This window comes from Palaemon carinicauda, chromosome 20 (assembly GCF_036898095.1).
Source record: "Palaemon carinicauda isolate YSFRI2023 chromosome 20, ASM3689809v2, whole genome shotgun sequence".
Classification (NCBI taxonomy): domain Eukaryota; kingdom Metazoa; phylum Arthropoda; class Malacostraca; order Decapoda; family Palaemonidae; genus Palaemon; species Palaemon carinicauda.
In genome coordinates, this window is record NC_090744.1 from 107,347,758 (window position 1) to 107,372,298 (window position 24,541).

Here is a 24,541-nt window from a genome sequence, read left to right on the forward strand (position 1 = left end):
CACATCAAGGGGTTGTGTTTAATCGTCACTGTAAGTCGTACGCCATATACAGTATATAAGCGTAAATTATTTGCTGTACATTATCATTATTAAAAGGAGATTAACCAGCCCAATTATTTGCTGTACAGTACTTCATAAACAACTTGTTGATATCAAGTCAAATTAGTTTTCCTTTTGAAGTAATCTCAATCAAATCAAATAATGATGAAACACCATAATTAGATGGGAATTTAAAAACTTTAATAGTTGCATAATGTTTACATAAAATCTACAAAAAATCACTGCATCAGGAGTAAAATCAATCATTCGACAACTTGCAATGAACTTTTATATTTCATAATTATAGTGTATATATATAATTATATATATATATTATCACAAGAGGTATTCACAGACTCTCACACTGGAGAAACCTACTTGATCAATTTTCGGTTACCGAAACGTAGAAGGGGAATCTTGGAGGGCGGACATCGGCACTCCAAGTCGCCAAACCAAAAAATATTAAGTTAGGTATTGTTGTGAAGTGAGCTCTAACCTTCATGTTTTACTGAATTCTTCCTCAGCAGATACAGTGCAGATGTCTGCCCTACAAGAATTTATCTGACATTCACCAAAGAGGCAAAAGGATAATTTGGGTGCTATGGAATAGCCTGGCATCATCAGCTGGCTATGAATACCTCCCCCCAAAACAATTTGTATTCTATATACAGCTTACATAGAAAAAAAAAGACAAGCATTCTAATAATTTTCTATCCAATGAAAAGAAACTTGATGCTTAACATACTATCATGGCTCATTCAAAATTAATAATTAAAGACTACTGTGCTCTGATAACGATTACCAAGCTACACATAGGATGGATGAAAATGAACAAACATAGGAACTTATTGACTTTACAGAAGCACCAATGAACAATGAACACAATATTCTCCTAATTGACAGTCATTTTGTACATTATGTTAATTATCAGTGAACACGTTTTAAAAAACTAATCTACATCCTGATGAGCGATAGTATCATAAATTGGCCTCAAGGATTAATAACTCCATCCTTGCTTATATAAACTATGAAAAGCCAGATCAGCAAAAAAAAAAAAAATATCTAAAAACCAAAGGTCAAAATATATCTAATACTATGTAGATGGATTGGGCACACCAGCTCACTTACCATCCACCAATTATCATACGGCGGCTCGTGCCAGGCCTCAACTCTGGTACAACAAGCCAGGCACTCTGCATACCTCAAGTCTGATGGGACCCAAGGTAATAATAGTATGAATGGGACCCAAGTTAATAATAGTATGAATAAGAACACTAGTTTCCGATAGTTATGAGAACAGCTTTATAAAGTGGCCCCAGTATATCCAGAGCCAACTGATGATTCCAAACATTCCCAGTTGGTCCACCGAGCAAAGAGAGGCGAAGGTCAAATTACCAAGCAGTTAATTTTCCCCAAGAATAGATTCGTTTTCTGATTTGGAATAGCGAATGATGAGCAGCTTCTCCCAAAAACCGAAAGTGACTGTGAAATCAATATTGCATAATCAGAGGTTTACTAAAATGATCTTGTTCTTCATGTGAAAACTTGCTACTAAAAATACTTTTTTAAAACATAATACATCACAAAGGTCATTTAAGTCAAATTCCTCAAAACAATAACAGGGTTATCTGAAGCTATCTTATATTCCTATTAATAAGATTAAAAATAGCTCAAGACAAAATATTTACAACTGACGAGCAAATACCTTTGTTAGCCCGAGGATAGAGCTTTTATTGATTTAGTTTTTATAAAATATAAATAAATACTACCCGCCAAAGATCATTACATCACAAAGAGTGAAGTTCCTAGCCCCACAAGAGTACTGAAGTGCATTTCGACATTAACGCGGAATACACTTCAATCTCAATAAGGACTCTTCCAACCAATCTAAAGGAGAAATGGGTATGATATTGTGACTCGTGAAAATGCTCGCATAGTGCAAGGTGATCCGTATAATGAGAGGAGGCATTTCAACATGCAAAACACCAGCAATCAACTAAAATATTCAAGATATCCATTTACATTTTAATTTAATGGGAAAAAATTAACAGATTGCTTGATCATTTAAAAAATTACATTATATATACTGTATTAAAAAAGATGAATTGGAAATGCTTCCAAACATCATACAGCCACTAAAAGATGATTGATAAGGCATGCAAAAATTATTAAGTTCATTTTTGATCCATACTATAAATGATGATAATGAAGATGATGATGATGATGATGGTGAGGTCTTGCCAGCGACTACTAAGCACCTGGACACTGTAATCAACCACCCGCCTAAGAAGGTGAACAAGAAACCAAGCTTTTAATCTACATTTCTTCAAAACTATTTATAAACATAATTGGAATGATTCAACAGTCCACTCTTACTAGCCATCACTATATACTGTCTATATATATATATATATATACGTACTGCACTACTGTATGCGATAGTTATCTATACAACATGATTAATCTGAAAATAGTTTAAATGCTCCATTAAAAAAAATTAACAATTTAGCCTCATCAGAATTTTATACAATTCCTAACCAATATTTTCTTATAAAATTATGCATAAATATAACACGCTTATTAATGTTAGGAATACATCATATTAGTATTATTTCTGATATTCTCATTGCACTCATATCATAACCACCTTCTCGTCTAGAATGTACAAGTTTCATTATGAAATTCCTTAAAAGATCTACAATGTCTTCCTTGACTTTTATAATGCTGAAATTTGTACAGTTACCATTAGTTCCTAGAAAGTGCACATAATTAACATATTTGGCAACCTCTAATCTTTATCTATACATTATTGTTCACTAGGTAGTCTTTCTCTGTGTGAACCAGAGTTTACGGATGACGTTGACATAGTGTGGCTACGGATGCTCGGATGAGTAATGTTGAAAACGATGCCGATCCGCAGAAAGAAACGACGCAACACAGCCCGTAATTCATGCTTCAAATTGAAGCACATTATCTCGCAGAGGAAGGGATAATAGTTGGATGCATGGGCTGCAAACTGTGAAAGCAGAATAAAGTAAAGTTAATCAAGTAAATCTAGTCAATTCAGATTATCCAAAATTACCTACTGTATCATGAATGGTGGCGAGCCATTTGTGGACTCATGTTGGTGAAAGAAACAAACAAAAAATACAGCATTTGATTTCCTCAGCTGATCACTCCCTCTCTTTCGCTCTCTCTTAGGTGTCATACAACACATACTTATAGTAGATGAAACAAATGTCTGTTTTCTTAAAACGTGTCTATTAAATACAACAAAATAAATTTATAGTAGAAATATTCATTTTTTATTGTAACTTAGAATATAACATTCAATTTTGTAAGCTGACCACTTGTTTTAGCAGACATCATCATTGGATTCTAAACATTTTTTATTTTGAAAAAGTTAATTGTATTTTATTAAAGAATTTTTATGGGAAAGGATATTTGTATTTTTGTTAAAAATTTCTGAAGCATTTAACCTATCAACATTTACTGACTTTTTTTTTTTATTATTTTGATTGTATAGCTTTTTATGTTAATTGGAGCTTACTTTTAGGCATTTTTGCACTTTTCTATCATCAATTTCAGGTGCATTTTTACAACAGCAATTTCTAATTGTTTTTAGTCCTGGTTTGTCCTCAGCTGATCTCAAGGTGACAGTATTGAAAATATGCTCACATAATTACAGAGTATCGTTGATATAATATCTAGCTTATACAGTATTATTTGTTGATTTTTAATACTGTAAAGTATTATTTGCCAATTTCTAATGCTAAATTTTCTTTTTAGCTTTGTTCTGTACATTACGCTGTATTTGGCCACTTCTATCTCAAAATTTCTCATTTTGATTAGTTTTCTTTGGCTATTTTTACTACTGTTCAGTATTATTTGCCAATTTCTAATATCAAATTTCACATTTTTATTTACGCATTTTAACATTACGCTGTATTAGGCGACTTGTAACCAAATTTCTCGTTTTGGTGTGTTCTCTAGCTATTTTTTGCAGTAAAGACATTTGGTGTCAAATTTAGTGTTTTCGTTTTTTAAGAAATTTGCGAGTACCTAGCACGTGGATAAGCAGAGTTGACCATATGCACATTACATTGTAGTACCTACAAATAAAATCTATCTTATCATTAGAGTGGCCTGTGCTTTAATTATCATAATTATTATTATCATTATTATTATTATTATTATTAATGGGTATCTAAAACTCTGTATATCAATGTATATTACAGTATGTGTGAATCCTAATAACCTTTCACACTTTGAGATTCTTAATACACAAGAATTCAAAACTTATGACATTTTCAATTTGGTATAATCATTTCTTTATTTATTACTTTGTGTTTTTGTTATCACCATTACTATTATGCAGTTTCTCAGGACTCCTGAATTAAAGCGATTAGCTTTCACGTGGCTGATACAAGATTGTTATTTTACTTAAGTGCAATTCTTAAAAAGAATCATGATTGGATAGAAATTCAAGACCTTACAAAATTTCTATATTCTAAAACCAATTCAGCCTTTTAGTTTATATAATGAAACCTTACCTAAATAAAAAAAAAAGGCAATAACTACAGTACTCTAAGAAGGGATGCTGAAATACAACCTTAACATTTAGGTAAGGTTGACATTCTGTACAATAAACCTTTACGTATATCAGTTGTATTTATCCATGCTAAATACAGTATAGAGATGTACATTAATCAATTTGATGATAAAATGAAGGCCACACTGTTATTTGAATGATGTCTGATGCACAATACTGTATCAAACATTTGTTAATAAAAAAATAAAAATAAAAAAAGTTACAAAGATTAAATGTATTTCACTAACAGTTTTGAGATATCACGTAGTGCCTTAATGTATTTGATATACACTACAACTACATTTTCCACAGATTTGACTGAACTATTGATACCATTATATACTGAAAAGTTTATATAAATTCTAACTAAATTATTTTTAAACGTGACGTAAAATACTTTATCGTAATAAAATTCTTAAGCTTACAATAAAAGAAAGCTATTTTATCTCAGAGAGAGAGACCAGGAGGTTTTACTGTATACTAATTTTCCTTGACCTTTCTTTAATACTATTTGAATAAAACTAGTATTTCTTCCCTGAAACTACCCCAACAGTTTTTGATTTAAAAGGGAAATACTGTACCGTAAACCATTTTAAGACAATTAGTAATAGAAATTACCTTCACAATTCTAAGAAATATTAGAGAAATTTTAGAAAAATGCTGAAAGAAGTCCCTGTTTACATCACAACACCAGCATTAAACTAACGAGAAGACATATTCATACTCGCATGCACTGTATTTAAAGCAGTTCACAAATGTTCTACCAAAGGTTTATGAAATGGACCCCATCAAATTAGACCCTTCTCTTCGTCCCCAAGTAGGTCGGTAGCCCAGCTATTTTTTTTTTGGGGGGGGGGGGAAGGGAGGAGGGAATTCTTAACCCTTTTAACCCCAGGCTATTTGGAACTTTCCAACCCTTAACCCCCAGGGGTTATTTCTTTTCAAGCACATTTTGCAGTATATTTTTTTTTAAATTGCTCTAACAGCCTTAATTTTTGTCATAGAGAGGTCAGGTTGGTCTCATTCTCTTGGAAAATGCCTGAAGTTTCTCAAAAAATTATCAAAAATATGCAAAAAAAAAAAAAAAATGTAAATAGCAGATTTTTGCAAGGACGTACCGGTACGTCCATGGGGGTAAAATGAGTTTTGTGAAACGTACCAGTACGTTCTTTCGGGGTAAAAGGGTTAACAATTTGTTCATTAAAAAAGCAAGCAAGATTGATATCTAAAATCAGCAATTCTTGTATAGTACATAAATTCAAACTGTGATTCTTGCATATTGGATAAACTTCACTTCTTTAATATCACTACATCATCTCTTGGCTGATCATAACTTGTCAAACGATGCTTATACAGTATCAATAAAGATACCAAAAGTATTTTTAACAAGCAAATTGTTACAACTAGTTGAGTACAGTATTATAAACTTAAAATTGAAATACTCTTAGAATTATTTTCTCATACTGTACAAATATAAAAATAATATTGGATACCAATAGATTATGTTATGATATTTCTGGAACTTGTAAAACACACTACAAATCAGTCACTATGTGGAACAGGTGTATGAAAGTAAACCCAATTTCTTTACCCTGCATAAATCTTTCAAGATCATGAGAGCTTTATTCCTAAAATATTTTGAAAACCTGATGTAATAAAAGAGTTATGAATCAGCGGTAGAAACAAATAATCAATTACACTCACCTGATCATTGGACATTTTATGAATATTCGTTAGGAACAAAAGGATAAGGTTGGTCCAAGCTTCCCGGTGTGATTCAGGTAAACTAAGGAAATACTCTAAGCCTGAGCGACAAACAGAAATCAGCCTCTCTTGAACCTGAAAATATTCACATCATAAGTAAGTTACATGAAAATTAATATCAGGCAGAAAAAAATCAATTGGTTAGAAAAATACTGTAACTATACATTATAGTAGAAATAAATAGACTTCTACATCTATATATAAATGTAATATCAATGTTTTTTAACTTGCAATCATGATGAAAGGGCAAAAGATGCAGCATTTTGTAAATTTTTCACAATTGCAAAGGGATTAAAAGAAAAATATATTTTTATTTTTATGTATTTACTGTAGTGTATAAGGGTTTGATGCTGGTAAGCATATGTGCTCTTTCAAACCTGATTTCCTCTTGTTTGTAATCTTTAAACAGCCTTCCCATTAATATCCATTTTTCAAAGAAAATACCAATTCCCATCGAACACTGTGCTCTACTTTTACTGTATATGTATTAATTAAAAATATCATGTACACTAGTGCTTTCCTTTCTTGATTTTAATTCCTGTACTGTATATGCACTGCATCTTTATAAAATGCATTTTTTATTGTTTGTACAGAATATAAGTCACCTTTAAATTTATCTATGCATAAAATAACTCACTGTGTACAAATGAATGTCTAAAATTGTGCAAAAAGTTATTTTCAATATTAATGAAAAGCATTAAATAAAGTTCTTTCACATCTTTACATTATAAACATCATATTTCATCAAGCAGAACCATGTCTTAAACAGTGAAAATAAGCAAGCACTGATGAATGGCTTAATAAGATCAGTAATTTCTAGCTTAAAGTATAAGCACATACCTGAGGCCATTCCTCTTCTCTGGACGGATCACCCAGCATGCGGAAGAGTATTCTAAGCGCGCACGCCAACGATTGGGTCTCTTGTTTGAGGAGGTTTGGCTTAACACTACCCTTGAAGCCTGTAAGTAACAAATCATGAAAGCATAATCTTTATAAATGCAAGGTACATATGTTCAACTCAGGAAACTATTTAATGTATAAATAAAAAAGTAGACAATAAAATTTCACATTGCCTTCAATCAAACACTTCTTTCAACCGCTGGTAAAATAAATAATTAAATAGAAAACATATATTTACCATCAATCAAAATGTTTTTAGAATTAAAAAAATTACTTTGTCTTAAATAAGAAATCATGAAAAAAAACTGAATTTTGATAAATTTATTTCTATGCACAAATGATGTTCATATTGCTTGTTTCCCTTAGTTTGGTATGTCGACGTTACCCCTTAACGGACACAGCCCTGGCATACCAATGTATGGGGATATAGGATGAAAAAAGCAAAATCCTGAAAAAATTCACTAAGCTTCGTATGGTAATGGAGAACGCGTATACAAAATATTTTGTCAAAATTCTTCTTACTTTCATAGTTACAAGGTACAGTAGGGTCCCGAATTAAGCGTGTTCGAATTACACGATTCCCCTTTTCCACGATCGCTATTTTTCAAAAATAAATTTTCTGTATCCACGAGGCTGTTCAAAGTTCGCGAGTCAAGCACTACAAAATGTATCAAATCTATAGTCTTTTTAAGTATATTGGTAGCCCTAAATACGGTGATTTATAATAAATGTTACAAAACAATATTAACATTACATTTCATTAACATAATTTCATGATGAATAGCCTATTTAAGGATAAAATTCCACAACAATGAAATCAACTGTTAACTGTGCGAGTCCAGCTGACAAAATGTAAACAGAAATGTGGTTACGTTCTCGGCAATCTTTATCTTTCTCCAACCTTACGATAATTGTAATGGTAGTGTTAATGATGGTATATTAAAGCATTATTTTTGTTTAGTACAGTATATTTAAAGGCCTTATTTTTTCCTCTGGGCGTTCAAGGTTTTCACGAGTAGACTGGGTTCGTTTATCGGCAGTGAATAGCCTAAACTTCGGTAACGAGTCGTCAATATTTTGTCATATTTTAAACAGTAGGCTATACATTTGATTTGCAAACATTGGTTTTGTAGAGTAGACGGTAAAATAAAATCTAGAGAGAGAGAGAGAGAGAGAGAGAGAGATTTGATGGCAGAAATCTCTCTCTCTCTCTCTCTCTCTCTCTCTCTCTCTCTCTCTCTCTCTCTCTCTCTCTCTCTCTAGATTTTATTTTACCGTCTACTCTACAAAACCAATGTTTGCAAATCAAATGTATACTGTTTAAAATATGACAAAATATTGACGACTCGTTACCGAAGTTTAGGCTATTCACTGCCGATAAACGATAACAAACCCTTTAATGCAAACTAACTGTATCCTTTGATATTCCTCTATATTTATCACGAATTCCTTCTATACCTCCTCAGACACTCTTATTTCAAATATCTAAATTATTCTTATCACAACTAACACCATCTAGTCATTTTCATTCCATTATATCTATTATTCCTCTGAATCTTATTCCCTTTCCTTATTCTGTTTATTCGATGGGATTCGTTTTTCCCTTTACCGTCTTTCAGAATCTATTTTTAGCCACTGGCAACCAAATCCCCCCTTCCCCCGTCTCCTACCGTCTCCCCTGCGAGTCCACCCAGCCTATCTCATCACTCCCCCCCACCTTCATCCTCCCCTGTTCTAGGTCTGTAACCTTCTGCGTCATAATATCTCTCTCTCTCTCTCTCTCTCTCTCTCTCTCTCTCTCTCTCTCGTTATACAATACTTACAAATAGATGAAGAAACCAAAATCGGTTTTCTTGAAGTGTCAATTAAATACAAAACGAAAAAATTATACCGTGTATACATCCATTTCAATCATAGCTTAAAATACGGTAACCGATTTCGTCAGCAAACCACTATTTTTTAGGAAACACCATTCTATTCCAGAAAATTTTTACTCTTTAAATGTCAATTGCGCTATAATAAAACATGTACTTATGTTGTTAAATTTCGGGTGTGTTTTAAAAATCGAGTATTGCTAACTTATTTTTGTTTTACTTTTGGCTGTGATCACATCAGCTGATGTCTAGCTTCCGCGCGAATACAATAACAAAGAATTGTTTACACCATTTCTTAACTTATTCAAACCATCTATACAGTTAATATTACATAAACACCAATGTGTTATAACCTATCATATTTATTGTTTAGTACTTTAAAACCATCCCCCCCCCCTCTCTCTCTCTCTCTCTCTCTCTCTCTCTCTCTCTCTCTCTCTCTCTCTCTCTCTCTCTCTCATCGAACGTTATAGCGGTAACCTAATTGTTCGGTGACTTTAAAAATAGGCCTAGTACTTTCTTCTTTATCTTTTTTGCATATGGATCCATAATTGAGGTGGGTACAAGTTGACTTATAACTGAAGTTAGGAAAAGTATTTTGGATATGGAAAGGACAATTATCTTTCGTAACAGTTTAGAATTATCATAAGTTATCACTCTGTCATTAGCGGCAGTTTGCTATTGTGGATTAAACGCATAAGGAAAAAAATATTTCCAGCTTTGCTACGAATTTAGGAATTTATATGGATACGGTAAGTAAAATATTTGTAATAACATAATGTTTACTAAATGTTTGTAATATCATTAGTTATGACTTAGATCATGTGTGTTTAATGCATTCGTTTGTTTATTATGATCGAAGATGGAGCGTAAACAAATGGAAGGTTTCCGTTTCAGGCGGCATCATAATGAAAAACATTTCATAAATGGCATTCATTTCATTTATTTGAAAGTTCTAATAAAAAATAATTAGAACATTGGTAATAACAAATTCAACATATAATCTATACTTGGTAAAATTGCTGTCAATTCAAAAACACAGATGTATAAATGCGTCTATTTCTTCGTTGTGATCAGAGTTAAACGTAAACAAAACATTGGTTGTCGTTTTCTATTCTGCTTTTTAGCGTGTTTAGGAAACGCATGATATAAAATCGCCTTTATTTTGATAATTCTGGATTTTCAATCATACAACAAGCTAGTCTATAGAGTGATGGTTTTGCTATTCACCAGTTGTATTATACAATAGATATGACAAACATTAAAATTTGTCTGTTTTTTGGGTTGTGTTGTAACGGGAAATATATGGTGTTTACACCTATCCTGGTTATAATTTTAACCATTTTTCAAGTTATTAGAACTTTAAAGTATATTAAATGTTTTATTTATTTACAAAAACAATTTGATATTATAAAGAAATACAGTATAGTACAAAGAAAGTATTGGAAATGGGTAGTAAACACATTTGAATAGGCAAATTGCTGGTTGCCATGGCCACAATGGAATTATTTCTGTTAGTTGTGTGTTTCGAAATTCGCGATTTTCCATTTACACGAGGTCATTAATCGACCAAATTCTCGCATAATTCGGGACCCTACTGTAATTAGTAAAAGTAACTCAATAAACCAAAAAGATTTATCCCTACAAGAAAATGCAGTATTTCTTCTGTCATCATAAATTTTGATAATTATTACATTTTAATATAAAATAAATTGTGAGCAATAGCATCTGTATAGATTCCATGAGTCACAAGATGAAGTATTACATGGTAATTACACCATTTGGCCTTCAGTGCTCGCACAAACCTCAGAGAGAGTACACGTTTTGAGTTTCATCTTTGACATTCACTTGCTTTTACGTCTGATTTTCTTGGTTTCGGCAAGAATTTCATCATGCCATAGAGGAAAAGACAATTTCAACATTTTGCTAACATAAGGAAGAAGAAAATTCACCCTAATAAGAGTTCAGAAGTGCGTAAAATCGGCGATACTAGCATAGTTAGTGAAGGAGAGAGGTGATGAAGGAGCGACCGTCTCGCCTAAAGAAGCAAGATATTGGGCCAAGGGATCTTCATTTATGATTAAATTATGATAAATAACATTGTTTTGGTTTATTAATATTCAAAAGGGAACATAAAATTCATAATCATAATTTATTAATACTGTCTTTGTAAAAATACAAAGAAAAACTTTGAATGCTTGTATCTCAAAACTATACTTATTGACCTTCAAATTGTATCTTATCCCTTAATTTTAAAGATATGCCAAAAAGGAAAAGACAATTTCAACATCTCGCTAAAATGAAGAAGAAAATTCGCTCTAATAAGAGTTCAGAAGTGGGTAACATTAGCGATATTAGCGGAGTTAGTGAAGAGAGAGAGAGAGAGAGAGAGAGAGAGAGAGAGAGAGAGAGAGAGAGAGAGAGAGAGAGAGAGAGAGAATGTGGATGAAGGAGCAACAAGAAGCAAGATATTGAGGAAAGGGAGCTTCATTTATGATTCAATTATGACAAAGAACCTAATTTTGGTTTATTAATATCCAAAAATGAACAAAATTCATAATAATCATGATTTATAAATACCGTTTTTGTAAAAATACAAAGAAAAACTTTGAACACACGTATCTCAAAATTATATCTATTGACCTTCAAATTCTATCTTCTCCCCTAGTTTTAAAGATATAGCATTGAAATTTGGTATATAACTTAGAAAAACATTATAAAACAACAAAATAGAGCTAAATTTTCTTTTTTTCCCATATTTTTTTTCGTAATTTTTTCCTTGATTTATAGGGTTTATTTTCTTTACCATAATACAAAAATTCATATCTAATAAACAAAATTACTTTTAGAAAAAAAAAAAAAACTATTTTATTGAAGGTCTACATCAGGTCTATATAGGGTAGTAATCCCAGGTCTTAATATTAAATATCAAGTGAGGAGATAGAATTTGAAAAACACAAATTTTCACGATAAATCACCCTGGCGTCGCAAATCGAAGGTCAGAGACAAAAATCCTACGCAGTTTGGAGATGTCCTAAGTCACCTTATCAAGTGGTATGAATGTCTAAGTCCTGTCCTTAAAAAAACAGCATTAGCTGGCCAGGCCCCCTTAAATACTTGAAATTTTCCAATTTTCTATCTTAACAATATACTAAGAGCTCAGGACTAAATCAATGAGACCAACTGGCGTCTACCAACAACAATGCTACCTCCTCCTTCAGTCTCAAAGTCAAAATAATTTCATATTCTCTTGATGCCACAAGTCAGTGGGGAGGAGGGTGGGCATGTCAAGAACTTCAGGTGAGTATAGAAACAAATTATATTAATCAAAATCCATTTATTGATCATATAGCTGATTCCCACAATCTAATAATGGTGGCTAGCCAGTGAAGGTATGAGATAGGGAAATTAATTTCTCATCCTCACTTAAACAATGTCCTAGACTTAGTTGTAGACCAGACTTTTAGGTAACCCTAAACTCCAGATTGATATTTCTGAATAGCACTTTATCATTTCTTATTTATATAAGATAAAACTTAATTACCATGGAATTACACACATAATTTTTCAAAAAGAAAAAAATTAAATTCACGTGGTTACTAAACGAAAACTTCAAAGTAAGATTCTATCAAACAAAATAAATTCACAATTTTATTTACCACATTCCCAGCACCTACTATAAGCTTGAAGACCAACAATTATGGAACATAAACAAGGACTCTTTTCAAGGCACGTTTTAATAAATACCAATAGTGGTATGCCACCGAGGTGCCTCTAATACCCGTGCCCTTACCAAAAAGATTTTTGGAAAAATCTTGAGATGTAATTGTACGAACTTCTTATATCCTGAACCCTAATTTTCAAATCTTTCATTAGATTTGGATCAATTCTTTATGAGCTTTCATGTACAAACCTCTAACAGCTGTAATTTCATACAAATAGTATTGATGGGCTCTTACCGGGCAAGGATAACTATCCTGTGAACTAACACCCCCTTCGTTTTGTAAAGAAGGAATATGAAAAATAATTTCAGTAAATCTTTAGTCTTAGAATAATTTTTAGCTCTGAAATCAGGTGAAAGAGATAAATTTATCTTATGATCCCCAAAGCCTACTTTAAAAAACATTGCTTGCAGTTCACCTTTTTGTTTTACTGATTTCAAAGCCAACAGAAATCCATTTTTAAATGTCAGTTCTTGAGCGAATTCTTTTCCAAAGGTTCAAAATGTGAATTCTTAAAACATTGTAACACTACATCTAAATCCTATAAAATATATTTGACTACTGTTAGTCTTTCAGTAAAAACACCTGCTACAATGCCTGATATGCACATATCTAATCCTAGATGCTTAAGCATAGAATTCAGAACAGATTCACACCCTTAATGGTTGAAATTGGAAGTTTCTCATCATAGAAAAGGAAACAAAAATTTAACAATACCTGTACAGAACCTTGAAATACCAGTAACTTTGAATATGAGCAAATTCAAATACGAGCATAAATTTTTAATAAAAGTTGTATTGGGTTAAGTGTGTTGCATCGACCTGTGGGGAGGTATACAAGGGAAATCAAAGTTCAAGGTAAAAGAAGAAGAAGGAGAAGGGGAAGACCAAGAAAGAGCCGAAGGGACTGTGTACAGAAGGACTTAAGAGAGAAGGGTATTAATGAAGTAGAGGTGCAAGATAGAAATAGATGGAAGGGGCTCGTTCAGAATGGCAACCCCGTATTGAAATGGGAATAAGCCTGAAGAAGACGAATGATCACCAAAAATTTTAAAAGACTTCTTCAATAAGTTAGGTTTTTGCGCAATCTACAGGAAAAATATACTTGACAGGGTAAAATGAAAGAATTAAAAAATTTCCTAAGGATAGACTGATGCCGCCCAAAAATCTTCAGAATTTCTCAGTAAACCAATTATTGTTCATGCAATTGAAGAAGAAACAGACCACATGTGCTTCTCAAATCTAAATCTGCAATCAAGAATCAAACCTAGATTTTTAAATGAGTTGCATTTAGTAAGAGACATTGTCAATGCAAATGTCTGGATGTTGATGAGCCACAGACCTGAATTTACTTACAAACATACTTTGAATTTTGTTAGGGTTCAACTTCATGTCCCATAATTTGCACCATGCACTATTTTTAGCAAGCCCTCTATTAAGGGATTCAGCTACCATAGGTGTACATTCAGGAGATGGAATTGTTGCAAAGAGTAGCCTCATCTACATATGCAATGCAGTTGTTTTCTAGGAAAAACCACATCTACATAGATACAGCAATACGAAAAGTAATGGGTCAATAACATTGCCCTGAGGGACACCAGATATTACACTCCTATAGTCATTATGGCCAACAACATAACCTACTCTCTGTATTCTATTTCTTAAAAATTCAATAAAGAAATTAAGAAAAGACCAACCTACTCCCATGTGTTAAGTTGAAAACTTGAACCTCAAGAATAAAATCGAGGTCTATCATACAAACTTCATAGTGTTCTCTAGATTTCCCCTAACTAAAGTAAACTTTCTTTTACGCTACCAGTTTTTAAACTGATCAGCAACCATAAAACAAACTGTTTCAAAGAAGAACCATGAGGCCTTTGCACTCCTCACAACAATTCTCTTAAATCACAAAATTGTCCAAAGCACGAGAAAAGAGAATGCAGATCATGATCACACAAAAACAATTCCCTTACACAATCTACACTGTAATTGGTAACAAATTTGGCACACACATCTTTGACACCACCAGCGTTGCTTTAAGTCTGAAAAAGGCATCTCGTCATGACTAACATGTCGACAGACTCTATTTTACAAGAGGCATTAGTACATGGGAAAGAAAGAAAATAGGAAATTTTTCAAATTCCTTGGGGTGACATCAACAAACCAGGCTCCCAGATACAGAAGCAATATGAACATCCGGGGAGATTCATAAAAATAACTCTAGTCAATGAAAAAGAATACAAGAAAATTGTACGGATACACTAAAAAAAAAGTTAATAAACACCTACCAGCTTTCCACAGTAGATTTCTTTGTTCGTGATTTGAGTTAAAAGATTTAGCAAAAGAGTGTGATGCCATGAGGCAATCGAGGAGGGTAAAAAGCTGACTTGAAGACAGATGGCGATACATCCCTTGGTCTTCTCTTTGTTCTCGTGAAACATGCGTAGGGTCGTCCCCGGCCTATAAAATAATTTAATTATACAAGCCAAGAAAATTGTGTGTGCTGGGTAAGTTTCTTATATAACCTGTACTACCAAAGTTTATAAACTTGAAAACTATGTTACATATTAGACTCCATACTCTTTCAATTTCAACTGAAAGAAAAATTTTAAGAGGAGGGAAATACTGTACAGTACTTTTTATTTCCTTTATAAGCTTATTTACAACTCTGTTAAAATTCACTACATCCATGACTTGTTCTAGACATATAAAAATATATTCAAGAATAACAATAGCCTAGGGTAATTCTTAAGCTGATAAATATAATGTAGAATATAATATAGAAGAGAGGAATTTTACCTGAGCTAGTGCGAGATTTTCTTGGTCTTCCTTTTTGCTTGTCGCAGGGAAGAAAACCACGTTGTCAATGCACTGAATTAGCTCCAACTGCACAACACAACGGATTAACAGCCCACTAAATGCTCTAGAGTCCCCATTAACATTTCCTCCACTATTCTGGAATGCAATAGTCATAAAAATTATAATTTTAAAACCTTTTACGGGGGTGCTTTTCATAAAATAAAATATTGAGCTAAATTAAAAGGACAAAGACGTAAAGTGGGCTTTTCAATTTGAGATAACATAACAAAAAAATAATTCTATACTTGGCAGATGTTAAAAAATAGGATATCTTAACTAGCATACAATTTTAACTTCATCAGGAAAACAATGATATCATTTTCTGAATAAAATTGACATGCGTCTTCAATCATATCTATCACAAAAAAATTCTAATTTTCTAAAACATAAGATATTAATTCTCCAAATATAACGCACTTCAGAGGAAGATTACACAATCTGTAACCTTACCTGATGTTGAGGATTGGATTCTGGAGGTCTCCAAGAGAGGAGAGCGTGTGGTAGAGTAGAATGGAAGATATCCAGAAGGCACTGGCAAGTTTTATCCCACGTGCTCTCTGTAAATTTGGGTCCATTGCTTATCACAAGATTTTCTAGGCAATTTGTTCCAGAACGTGCGAGCTGCTCGTTATCTGTGTCGAATAGTAAAAAAAGAATTAGTATATCAAATGCTCAAAGTAATTTGATTTTAAAGAAGTAATTTTTTAATTCAATTTAAGAAATTGCAAAATATCCCAATGTCAATAGACTGATATTAAAGAAATATTTTTTTTAATTCAATGAGAAATTGCAATATATCCCATAACAATAATAGATTATTATGCAACTTTTCCTGCATCAGACCTAAACAAATGAAAGTCAAACCAATTGAAAGCCTTTCACAAAATAATTTTCTAATTTGAGAAATAGCAAAATGTCCCAATATCAATAGTCTGATATTAAAGAAATAATTTTTCAATTCAATTAGAGAAATTCCAAAATATCCCAATAACAATAATAGATTAATCATGCAAGTTTTCCTGAATCAGATGTAAATCAATGAATGCCATTCACAGCTGTTCATGCACTACTTTATAATCACTTCAATAATCAATATCAGATTTTATCAGGCCTGATTAAAGTACTGAAATATTAGGTAACCTGAAAATAAACACAGTAGCACCTCAGCTTATCAGATTGTTTAGGGTGTTTGGTACCTTAGTGGCAACATTAGAAAAGTAACTAAATCCCTACTGTATGGTAAAACCATAAGCCAACAATAATTCAACAATTTCTACCCAAATAAATAATGTCTGAAAAGTTTAAGGGCTCCTGTTATTTATTAGCTTTTAAACTTACCTTGTTGTACACACCAGTGGAGCTGAGTATATAAGTCTTCCAATAGGATGGGACTAAGGACTTCAAAGTACTGAGTAAACACATCCACAATGGAATACAGCGCGTGATTGCAAGTCGTGGTCATCCATTCGTTTTTCTGTAAGTGGTGTTTGACATTTAGTACAGCAAGTTTTTTCTTGATCATGCTATAATAAAACCAATTAATTCATTCTTAAAATAGATGGACAAACCTTGAAACTTACCACATGTGCAAATAATTTAAGAAAATAAGTTTGTCTCTTCAAATAACCATGGTGTATAAAAGTTCACTTCAAAATAAATTCACATACAATACATCTAGACTTATTTTGAATACAAAATTCTTTTAAAAAAATTGGTTAAAATTCTTATAAATCTATAATGTGCCTACATAATGCATAATATTTGATAGGAATCAAAGTTAATTGTTAGCATTAGTTACTATCATTCCTCCTGAAACTACCCCAAATTAATGCTGTTAGTTGATATTACTGCATAATGAATAATGTGCCGACTGCAATTTAGCCTCTACATAGGGTTGCCAGATTAGAAATCCAGGAAACACTGAAATTTTTCACCATATATATAAATTCATACTTACATGCATAGTCAGGCCAATATACTATAAAACATAGTGATAATTATCACAAGTGAAAAACATAGAGCACAAATTTTTATGGGGTATAAAGACAACTAAAAAAAAATAATTTTGAAAATTCATAATCATTGCAAACAATAGAAAAATTAAAAAAGGAATAATTCGGAAAATTGATAATCAATAAAAACTATACAGAAACCAAACCAACTTGCTTTTCATTTACAGCATAAAGTATAAATTAAAATGAGAAATTTACATGAACAAAAACTGAATTCAAATCTTTATTCTGTAATTATATATCTCTGATGATTTTGCTATTTTCAATAGGTCCTTGTACTCTAGCACCTGCCTATAAATTATTTTACACTGAAAATTAAGGGTCCAGGTGCATTGTGAAATAGCTTCTAGAGAAGCCACATCGAACTTGTTCCTCTCATCAGTCTACTGGGTATTCAAGAGTGAGAATACACATTCAGCATTAGCATTAGCATTATGAGCTGGAATGCTAAATAAGTACTAACATAAAATTAAAATCCTTGGATACTGTTGTTAAATTTCATCATACAAAGTTTTAACTGAGAAATATTATCAAGTAAAATCAGGACAATAAAGGTGTCCCAGAAGGGTCAATGCACGACAGGAGACTAAATGATCAAATCTGGGACATCCTGGAAAAAAGGAACATCTGGCAACCCTAGCTCTATAAAATAGCCCATAAAAAGAATCCAGTGTGCAGTATTAGTAGTTAACCATGCAATTTGTTGTTTACTAAACCCTCTTAAACATTTCCAACATGCAGGAAGTACGCTGTGAAATTATATCACCTTACATGCCTCCTACTTTGCCTATAATGTGAACTTCTTTACATCCCCTAAAATATTTCTCTTGTAATTTAATACTGCAAAAGTCGTGGATATCAGCATTAAACAAAACATGGGACGGACTCGAACTTAACACACATACATAGAAGGCATTCCACACACCATCACCAATTATTCTACTTATAAAAAAGTATGAGGAAACCCCGTATACCTGTACCTCAAAACCCTGTAAAACTCACCATCACCGATTAAGTTTTATTGTAACATAAGAAAAACACAAAAGATTGAATAGAAAATGAATTTGAGTTTAACCGACCTCACCACTGACAACTACTTCAGATACATCATAAACAGGCAGAGGAGATGAGAGTATGTACTTCCAGCTTTTCCCAAGTTTTCTCATTGTAATGGACATTACAAAACATTTATGGATGCGAATTGGGTACTTTATGTCCTTTCTAATAATACATAAATATGTTATTTTGATAATAAAATAAATTTTTGAATATACTTACCCGGTGATTATAATAGCTGCAACTCTGTTGCTCGACAGAAAACTCTAAGGTAAAACTCGCCAGCGATCGCTACACAGGTAGCGGGTGTGCCCAACAGCGCCATCTGTCGTCCAGATACCCAGTACTCAATGTAAACAAAGACTCAATTTTCTCCTCGGTCCACTGCGTCTCTATTGGGGAGGAAGGGAGGGTCCTTTAATTTATAATCACCGGGTAAGTATATTCAAAAATTTATTTTATTATCAAAATAACATTTTTCAATATTTAACTTAGCCGGTGATTATAATAGCTGATTCACACCCAGGGGGGTGGGTAGAGACCAGCAATATATGTTTACATTATTATGAGCTAAGAGTTTTATTTCATTTTAGAAGTTATCAAAATAACAAAAACAAAATAAATAGGTACCTGGTAAGGAAGTCTTAGGATGCTGAGCGACCCCTAGGATCTGAAGTATCAAGGGTTGCAACCCATACAACAGGACCTCATCAAAACCCCTAATCTAGGCGCTCTCAAGAAATGACTTTGACCACCCGCCAAATCAACCAGGATGCGAAAGGCTTCTTAGCCTTCCGGACAACCCAAAAAACAACAATAAAAACATTTCAAGAGAAAGATTAAAAGGTTATGGAATTAGGGAAATGTAGTGGTTGAGCCCTCACCCACTACTGCACTCGCTGCTACGAATGGTCCCAGTGTGTAGCAGTCCTTGTAAAGAGACTGGACATCCTTAAGATAAAAAGACGCGAACACTGACTTGCTTCTCCAATAGGTTGCGTCCATTATACTTCGCAGAGATCTATTTTGTTTAAAGGCCACGGAAGTTGCGACAGCTCTAACTTCGTGTGTCCTTACCTTCAGCAAAGCTTGGTCTTCCTCACTCAGATGGGAATGAGCTTCTCGTATTAGCAGTCTGACAAAATAGGATAAAGCATTCTTTGACATAGGCAAAGATGGTTTCTTAACAGAACACCATAAAGCTTCAGACAGGCCTCGTAAAGGTTTAGTTCGTTTTAAATAGAACTTAAGAGCTCTCACAGGGCATAAGACTCTTTCCAGTTCATTGCCTATCATATTCGATAAGCTAGGAATATCGAACGATTTCGGCCAAGGTCGAGAAGGCAGCTCGTTTTTGGCTAGAAAACCAAGTTGTAGTGAACATGTAGCCTTTTCTGATGAAAATCCGATAGGCATAAATCTCACTGACTCTTTTAGCTGTGGCTAAACATACCAGGAAAAGAGTCTTTAAGGTGAGATCTTTCAGGGAGGCTGATTGTAGCGGCTCGAACCTGTCTGACATAAGGAATCTTAGTACCACGTCTAAATTCCAACCAGGTGTGACCAAACGACGCTCCTTCGTGGTCTCAAAAGACTTAAGGAGGTCCTGTAGATCTTTATTGTTGGAAAGATCTAAGCCTCTGTGATGGAAGACTGATGTTAACATGCTTCTGTAACCCTTGATAGTGGGAGCTGAAAGTGATCTTTCTTTCCTCAGGTATAAGAGGAAGTCAGCTATTTGAGTTACAGAGGTACTGGTCGAGGATATAGATACTGACTTGCACCAGTTTCGGAAGATCTCCCACTTCGATTGGTAGACTCTAAGAGTGGATGTTCTCCTTGCTCTTGCAATCGCACTGGCTGCCTCCTTCGAAAAGCCTCTAGCTCTCGAGAGTCTTTCGATAGTCTGAAGGCAGTCAGACGAAGAGCGTGAAGGCTTTGGTGTACCTTCTTTACGTGTGGTTGACGTAGAAGGTCCACCCTTAGAGGAAGAGTTCTGGGAACGTCTACTAGCCATCGAAGTACCTCGGTGAACCATTCTCTCGCGGGCCAGAGGGGAGCAACTAGCGTCAACCTTGTCCCTTCGTGAGAGGCGAACTTCTGCAGTACCTTGTTGACAATCTTGAACGGTGGGAATGCATATAGATCTAGATGTGACCAATCTAGGAGAAAGGCATCTATATGAACTGCTGCTGGGTCCGGGATTGGTGAGCAATATATTGGGAGCCTCTTGGTCATCGAGGTTGCAAAGAGATCTATGGTAGGCTGGCCCCAAGTGGCCCAAAGTCTCTTGCATACATCCTTGTGGAGGGTCCATTCTGTTGGAATTACTTGTCCCTTCCGACTGAGACAATCTGCCATGACATTCAAGTTGCCTTGGATGAACCTCGTTACTAGCGATATGTTTAGACCTTTTGACCAGGTGAGCAGGTCCCTTGCGATCTCGTACAACGTCAGTGAGTGGGTCCCTCCTTGCTTGGAGATGTACGCCAAAGCCGTGGTGTTGTCCGAGTTCACCTCCACCACTTTGCCTTGAAGGAGAGACCTGAAGCTTTTCAAGGCCAGATGTACTGCCAGTAGCTCCTTGCAGTTGATATGCATTGTCCTTTGACTCGAGTTCCATATTCCCGAGCATTCCCGACCGTCTAATGTCGCGCCCCAGCCTACGTCCGATGCGCCCGAGAAGAGAACGTGGTTGGGAGTCTGAACTGCCAGGGGCAGACCCTCTCTGAGGCTGATACTGTCCTTCCACCACGTCAGGCAAGACTTCATCTTCTCGGAAATGGGGATCGAGACCGCTTCTAGCGTCTTGTCCTTTTTCCAGTGAAATGCTAGGTGATATTGAAGAGGACGGAGGTGTAGTCTTCCTAATGACACGAACTGTTCCAGGGATGATAGCGTCCCTATCAGACTCATCCACTTCCTGACTGAACATCGTTCCTTCTTCAGCATGTTCTGGATGCATAACTGGGCTTGGCTTGTTCTGGGGGCCGACGGAAAAGCCCGAAAAGCTAGACTGTGAATCTCCATCCCTAAATACACAATAGTTTGGGATGGGATCACTTGTGACTTTTCCATATTGACAAGGAGACCCAATTCCTTGGTCAGATCTAGAGTCCACTTTAGATCCTTCAGACAGAGACGACTGGAAGAAGCTCTGAGAAGCCAGTCGTCCAAATAGAGGGAGGCTCGGATGTCCGCTAAATGAAGGAATTTGGCTACATTCCTCATCAGCCTCGTAAACACAAGAGGAGCTGTGCTTAGGCCAAAGCACAGGGCTTGAAACTGGTAGACAACCTTTTCGAAAACGAATCTCAGAAAAGGTTGGGAGTCCGGGTGGATGGGGACGTGGAAGTAGGCGTCCCTTAGGTCTAAAGAGACCATCCAGTCTTCCCTTCTGACCGCTGCTAGAACCGACTTTGTGGTCTCCATGGAGAACGTCTGCTTTGTGACAAAGACATTCAGCGCACTGACGTCTAGCACCGGCCTCCACCCTCCTGTCTTCTTTGACACCAAGAAGAGGCGGTTGTAGAATCCCGGGATTTGATGGTCCGAGACTGACTACCGCTCCCTTCTCTAGTAAGAGAGACACTTCCTGTTTCAATGCTCGTCTCTTGTCTTCCTCTCTGTACCTGGGAGAGAGATCGATGGGAGAAGTCGCTAGAGGGGGTTTTCGTACAAACGGGATCTTGTACCCCTCTCTGAGCAACTTCACAGATTGTGCATCTGCGCCTCTCTTTTCCCAGGTTTGCCAGAAGTTCTTGAGTCTGGCTCCCACTGCTGTCTGAAGAAGCTGGCAGTCAGACTCTGCCCTTAAAGGACTTGGTTCCTTTCTTCTTTCCGTTTCCCTTCGGCACGAGCACCTCCTCTGCTGGAGGCTCTGCCACGAAAGGGCGGAATAAAACGGGACGCTGGAGTGTCCATCCTTGGTCTAGCTGACAAGGTAGGCAAAGGGGTGGCTTTGCGAGCTGAGGACGCAACAAGATCGTGAGTATCCTTCTGTATCAAAGAAGCGGCAATTTCCTTAATCAGGTCTTCTGGAAAAAGGCACTTGGAAAGAGGAGCAAACAGAAGTTCGGATCTATGGCATGGTGTAACTCCAGCTGAAAGGAATGAGCATAGGTTTTCACGCTTCTTGAGGACTCCGGACACAAATGATGCAGCAAGCTCATTAGACCCATCACGTACGGCCTTGTCCATGCAGGACATAATGAGCAAGGAAGTCTCCTTCTCTGTCGGAGAGATCTTTCTGCTTAGAGCTCCTAGACACCAGTCTAAGAAGTTAAAAACTTCGAAGGCTCTAAAGATACCTTTCAAAAGGTGGTCTAGGTCCGAAGATGACCAACATATCTTTGAGCGTCTCATGGCAATGCGGCGGGGAGAGTCTACAAGACTTGAGAAGTCGCCCTGGGCAGAGGCAGGAACTCCCAAGCCGAGAACTTCTCCCGTGGCATACCAGACGCTCGATCTAGAAGAGAGTCTAGCAGGGGGAAACGTAAAAGCTGTCTTCCCTAAACTCTTCTTGGACTGCAGCCATTCTCCTAACACCCGCAAAGCTCTCTTGGACGAGCGTGCGAGGACGAGTCTAGTAAAGGCAGGAGTGGTTGACGGCATGCCTAACACAAACTCTGACGGAGGAGAACGCGGAGCCACAGAAACAAACTGGTCCGGAAACATCTCTTTGAACAGGGCCAAAACTTTCCTAAAGTCCAAAGAGGGTTGCGTAGACTTAGGCTCGTCCAGTTCTGAATGCGGTTCATCTACGTGTGCAGCAACATCATCATCAGAAAGTCCCTCATCCGATAACTGATGAGGGAACGGCAACGGAGTGGGTAACGGCTGGTTAGCTGAGTCCGGTCGCACAGGTGCATGCGTGACTGAGCCGGACGCAACGTCATGGAACTGCTGCCCAGTCTGTGAGCTGGCAACAACCATAGCAGCGCGGGGACGCACAGCGTCTACTCCAGCCTGTCTGGACTGATGTGGGTGAGCAGTGGCAACCACAATGGGTTGCGGAGGTTGACGCACCGCGTCAAAACAAAACAACTCTGACGGTTGTCGAACCTCACGAACGTCAACGGATACCTCCGTGCGTCGCTGAACGTCAACATGCGGCTGGCAGATCACACTGGAACGCATGGGTGGCGGAACTTTCTCAACTGGTGTGCGTGAGAAGGTTACCTCAGCGTCCACAGGACGCACAACCGATCGTGTGGGTGGTTGTAGGCAAGGAGCTGTACTAGCTGGTGCGGCAGCAACCTTCTCCGCACGAAAGTCCTGCATAAGAGACGTTAGTTTAGACTGCATGTCTTGCAGTAAAGACCACTTTGGGTCTACAGGAGCAGGTGCGGCGACAGACGGTGTAACTGTCTGAAGCGGTACCGCTTTGCCTCTCTTAGGAGGTGAGCAGTCATCGGATGACTGCAGCGAGTCCGAACTGACCCAGTGGCTACAACTGGGCCGTTGGACTTGTGCGGAAGGGACCGACTTGCGCTTTAACGGTCGTGAGACCTTGGTCCATGGTTTCTTGCGAGAAACACCTTCCGAAGACGAGGTATAAATGGGCTCTCTCGTCTTTGTTAGGCAGGGGCGATCTTGGGTAGATACGCCCGATACCACGGAGGGAACGTCTGTTCGCTGATTAAAGCCTCTCGAACCCATTTGTCGTACGACATTGCTTCTCCCCTGGACTTGGGAGCTTGCAAGAGGTCCCGGACTAGGAGGA

At 36.1% G+C, this 24,541-nt stretch overlaps 1 protein-coding gene across 6 annotated transcripts in view; it reads right to left on the minus strand.

Moving 5' to 3' along the window:
- Positions 1-251: 251 nt before the first annotated feature.
- The window catches only part of LOC137614350 (brefeldin A-inhibited guanine nucleotide-exchange protein 1-like), a 101,247-nt gene continuing 76,957 nt past the window's right edge, over positions 252-24,541 (minus strand). For 5 of the 6 annotated variants that reach the window (XM_068344126.1, XM_068344128.1, XM_068344127.1 and 2 more), the window contains 7 exons: positions 17,087-17,222; positions 16,199-16,380; positions 15,689-15,844; positions 15,178-15,349; positions 7,235-7,353; positions 6,335-6,469; positions 252-3,055 (listed from right to left, as the gene is read on the minus strand). In XM_068344126.1, coding sequence (XP_068200227.1) covers positions 2,846-3,055; positions 6,335-6,469; positions 7,235-7,353; positions 15,178-15,349; positions 15,689-15,844; positions 16,199-16,380; positions 17,087-17,222 — 1,110 coding nt within the window. In that variant the 3' untranslated portion in view covers positions 252-2,845. The remainder of the gene's footprint in view (positions 3,056-6,334; positions 6,470-7,234; positions 7,354-15,177; positions 15,350-15,688; positions 15,845-16,198; positions 16,381-17,086; positions 17,223-24,541) is intronic. The other variant, XM_068344124.1, reaches the window with a different exon arrangement.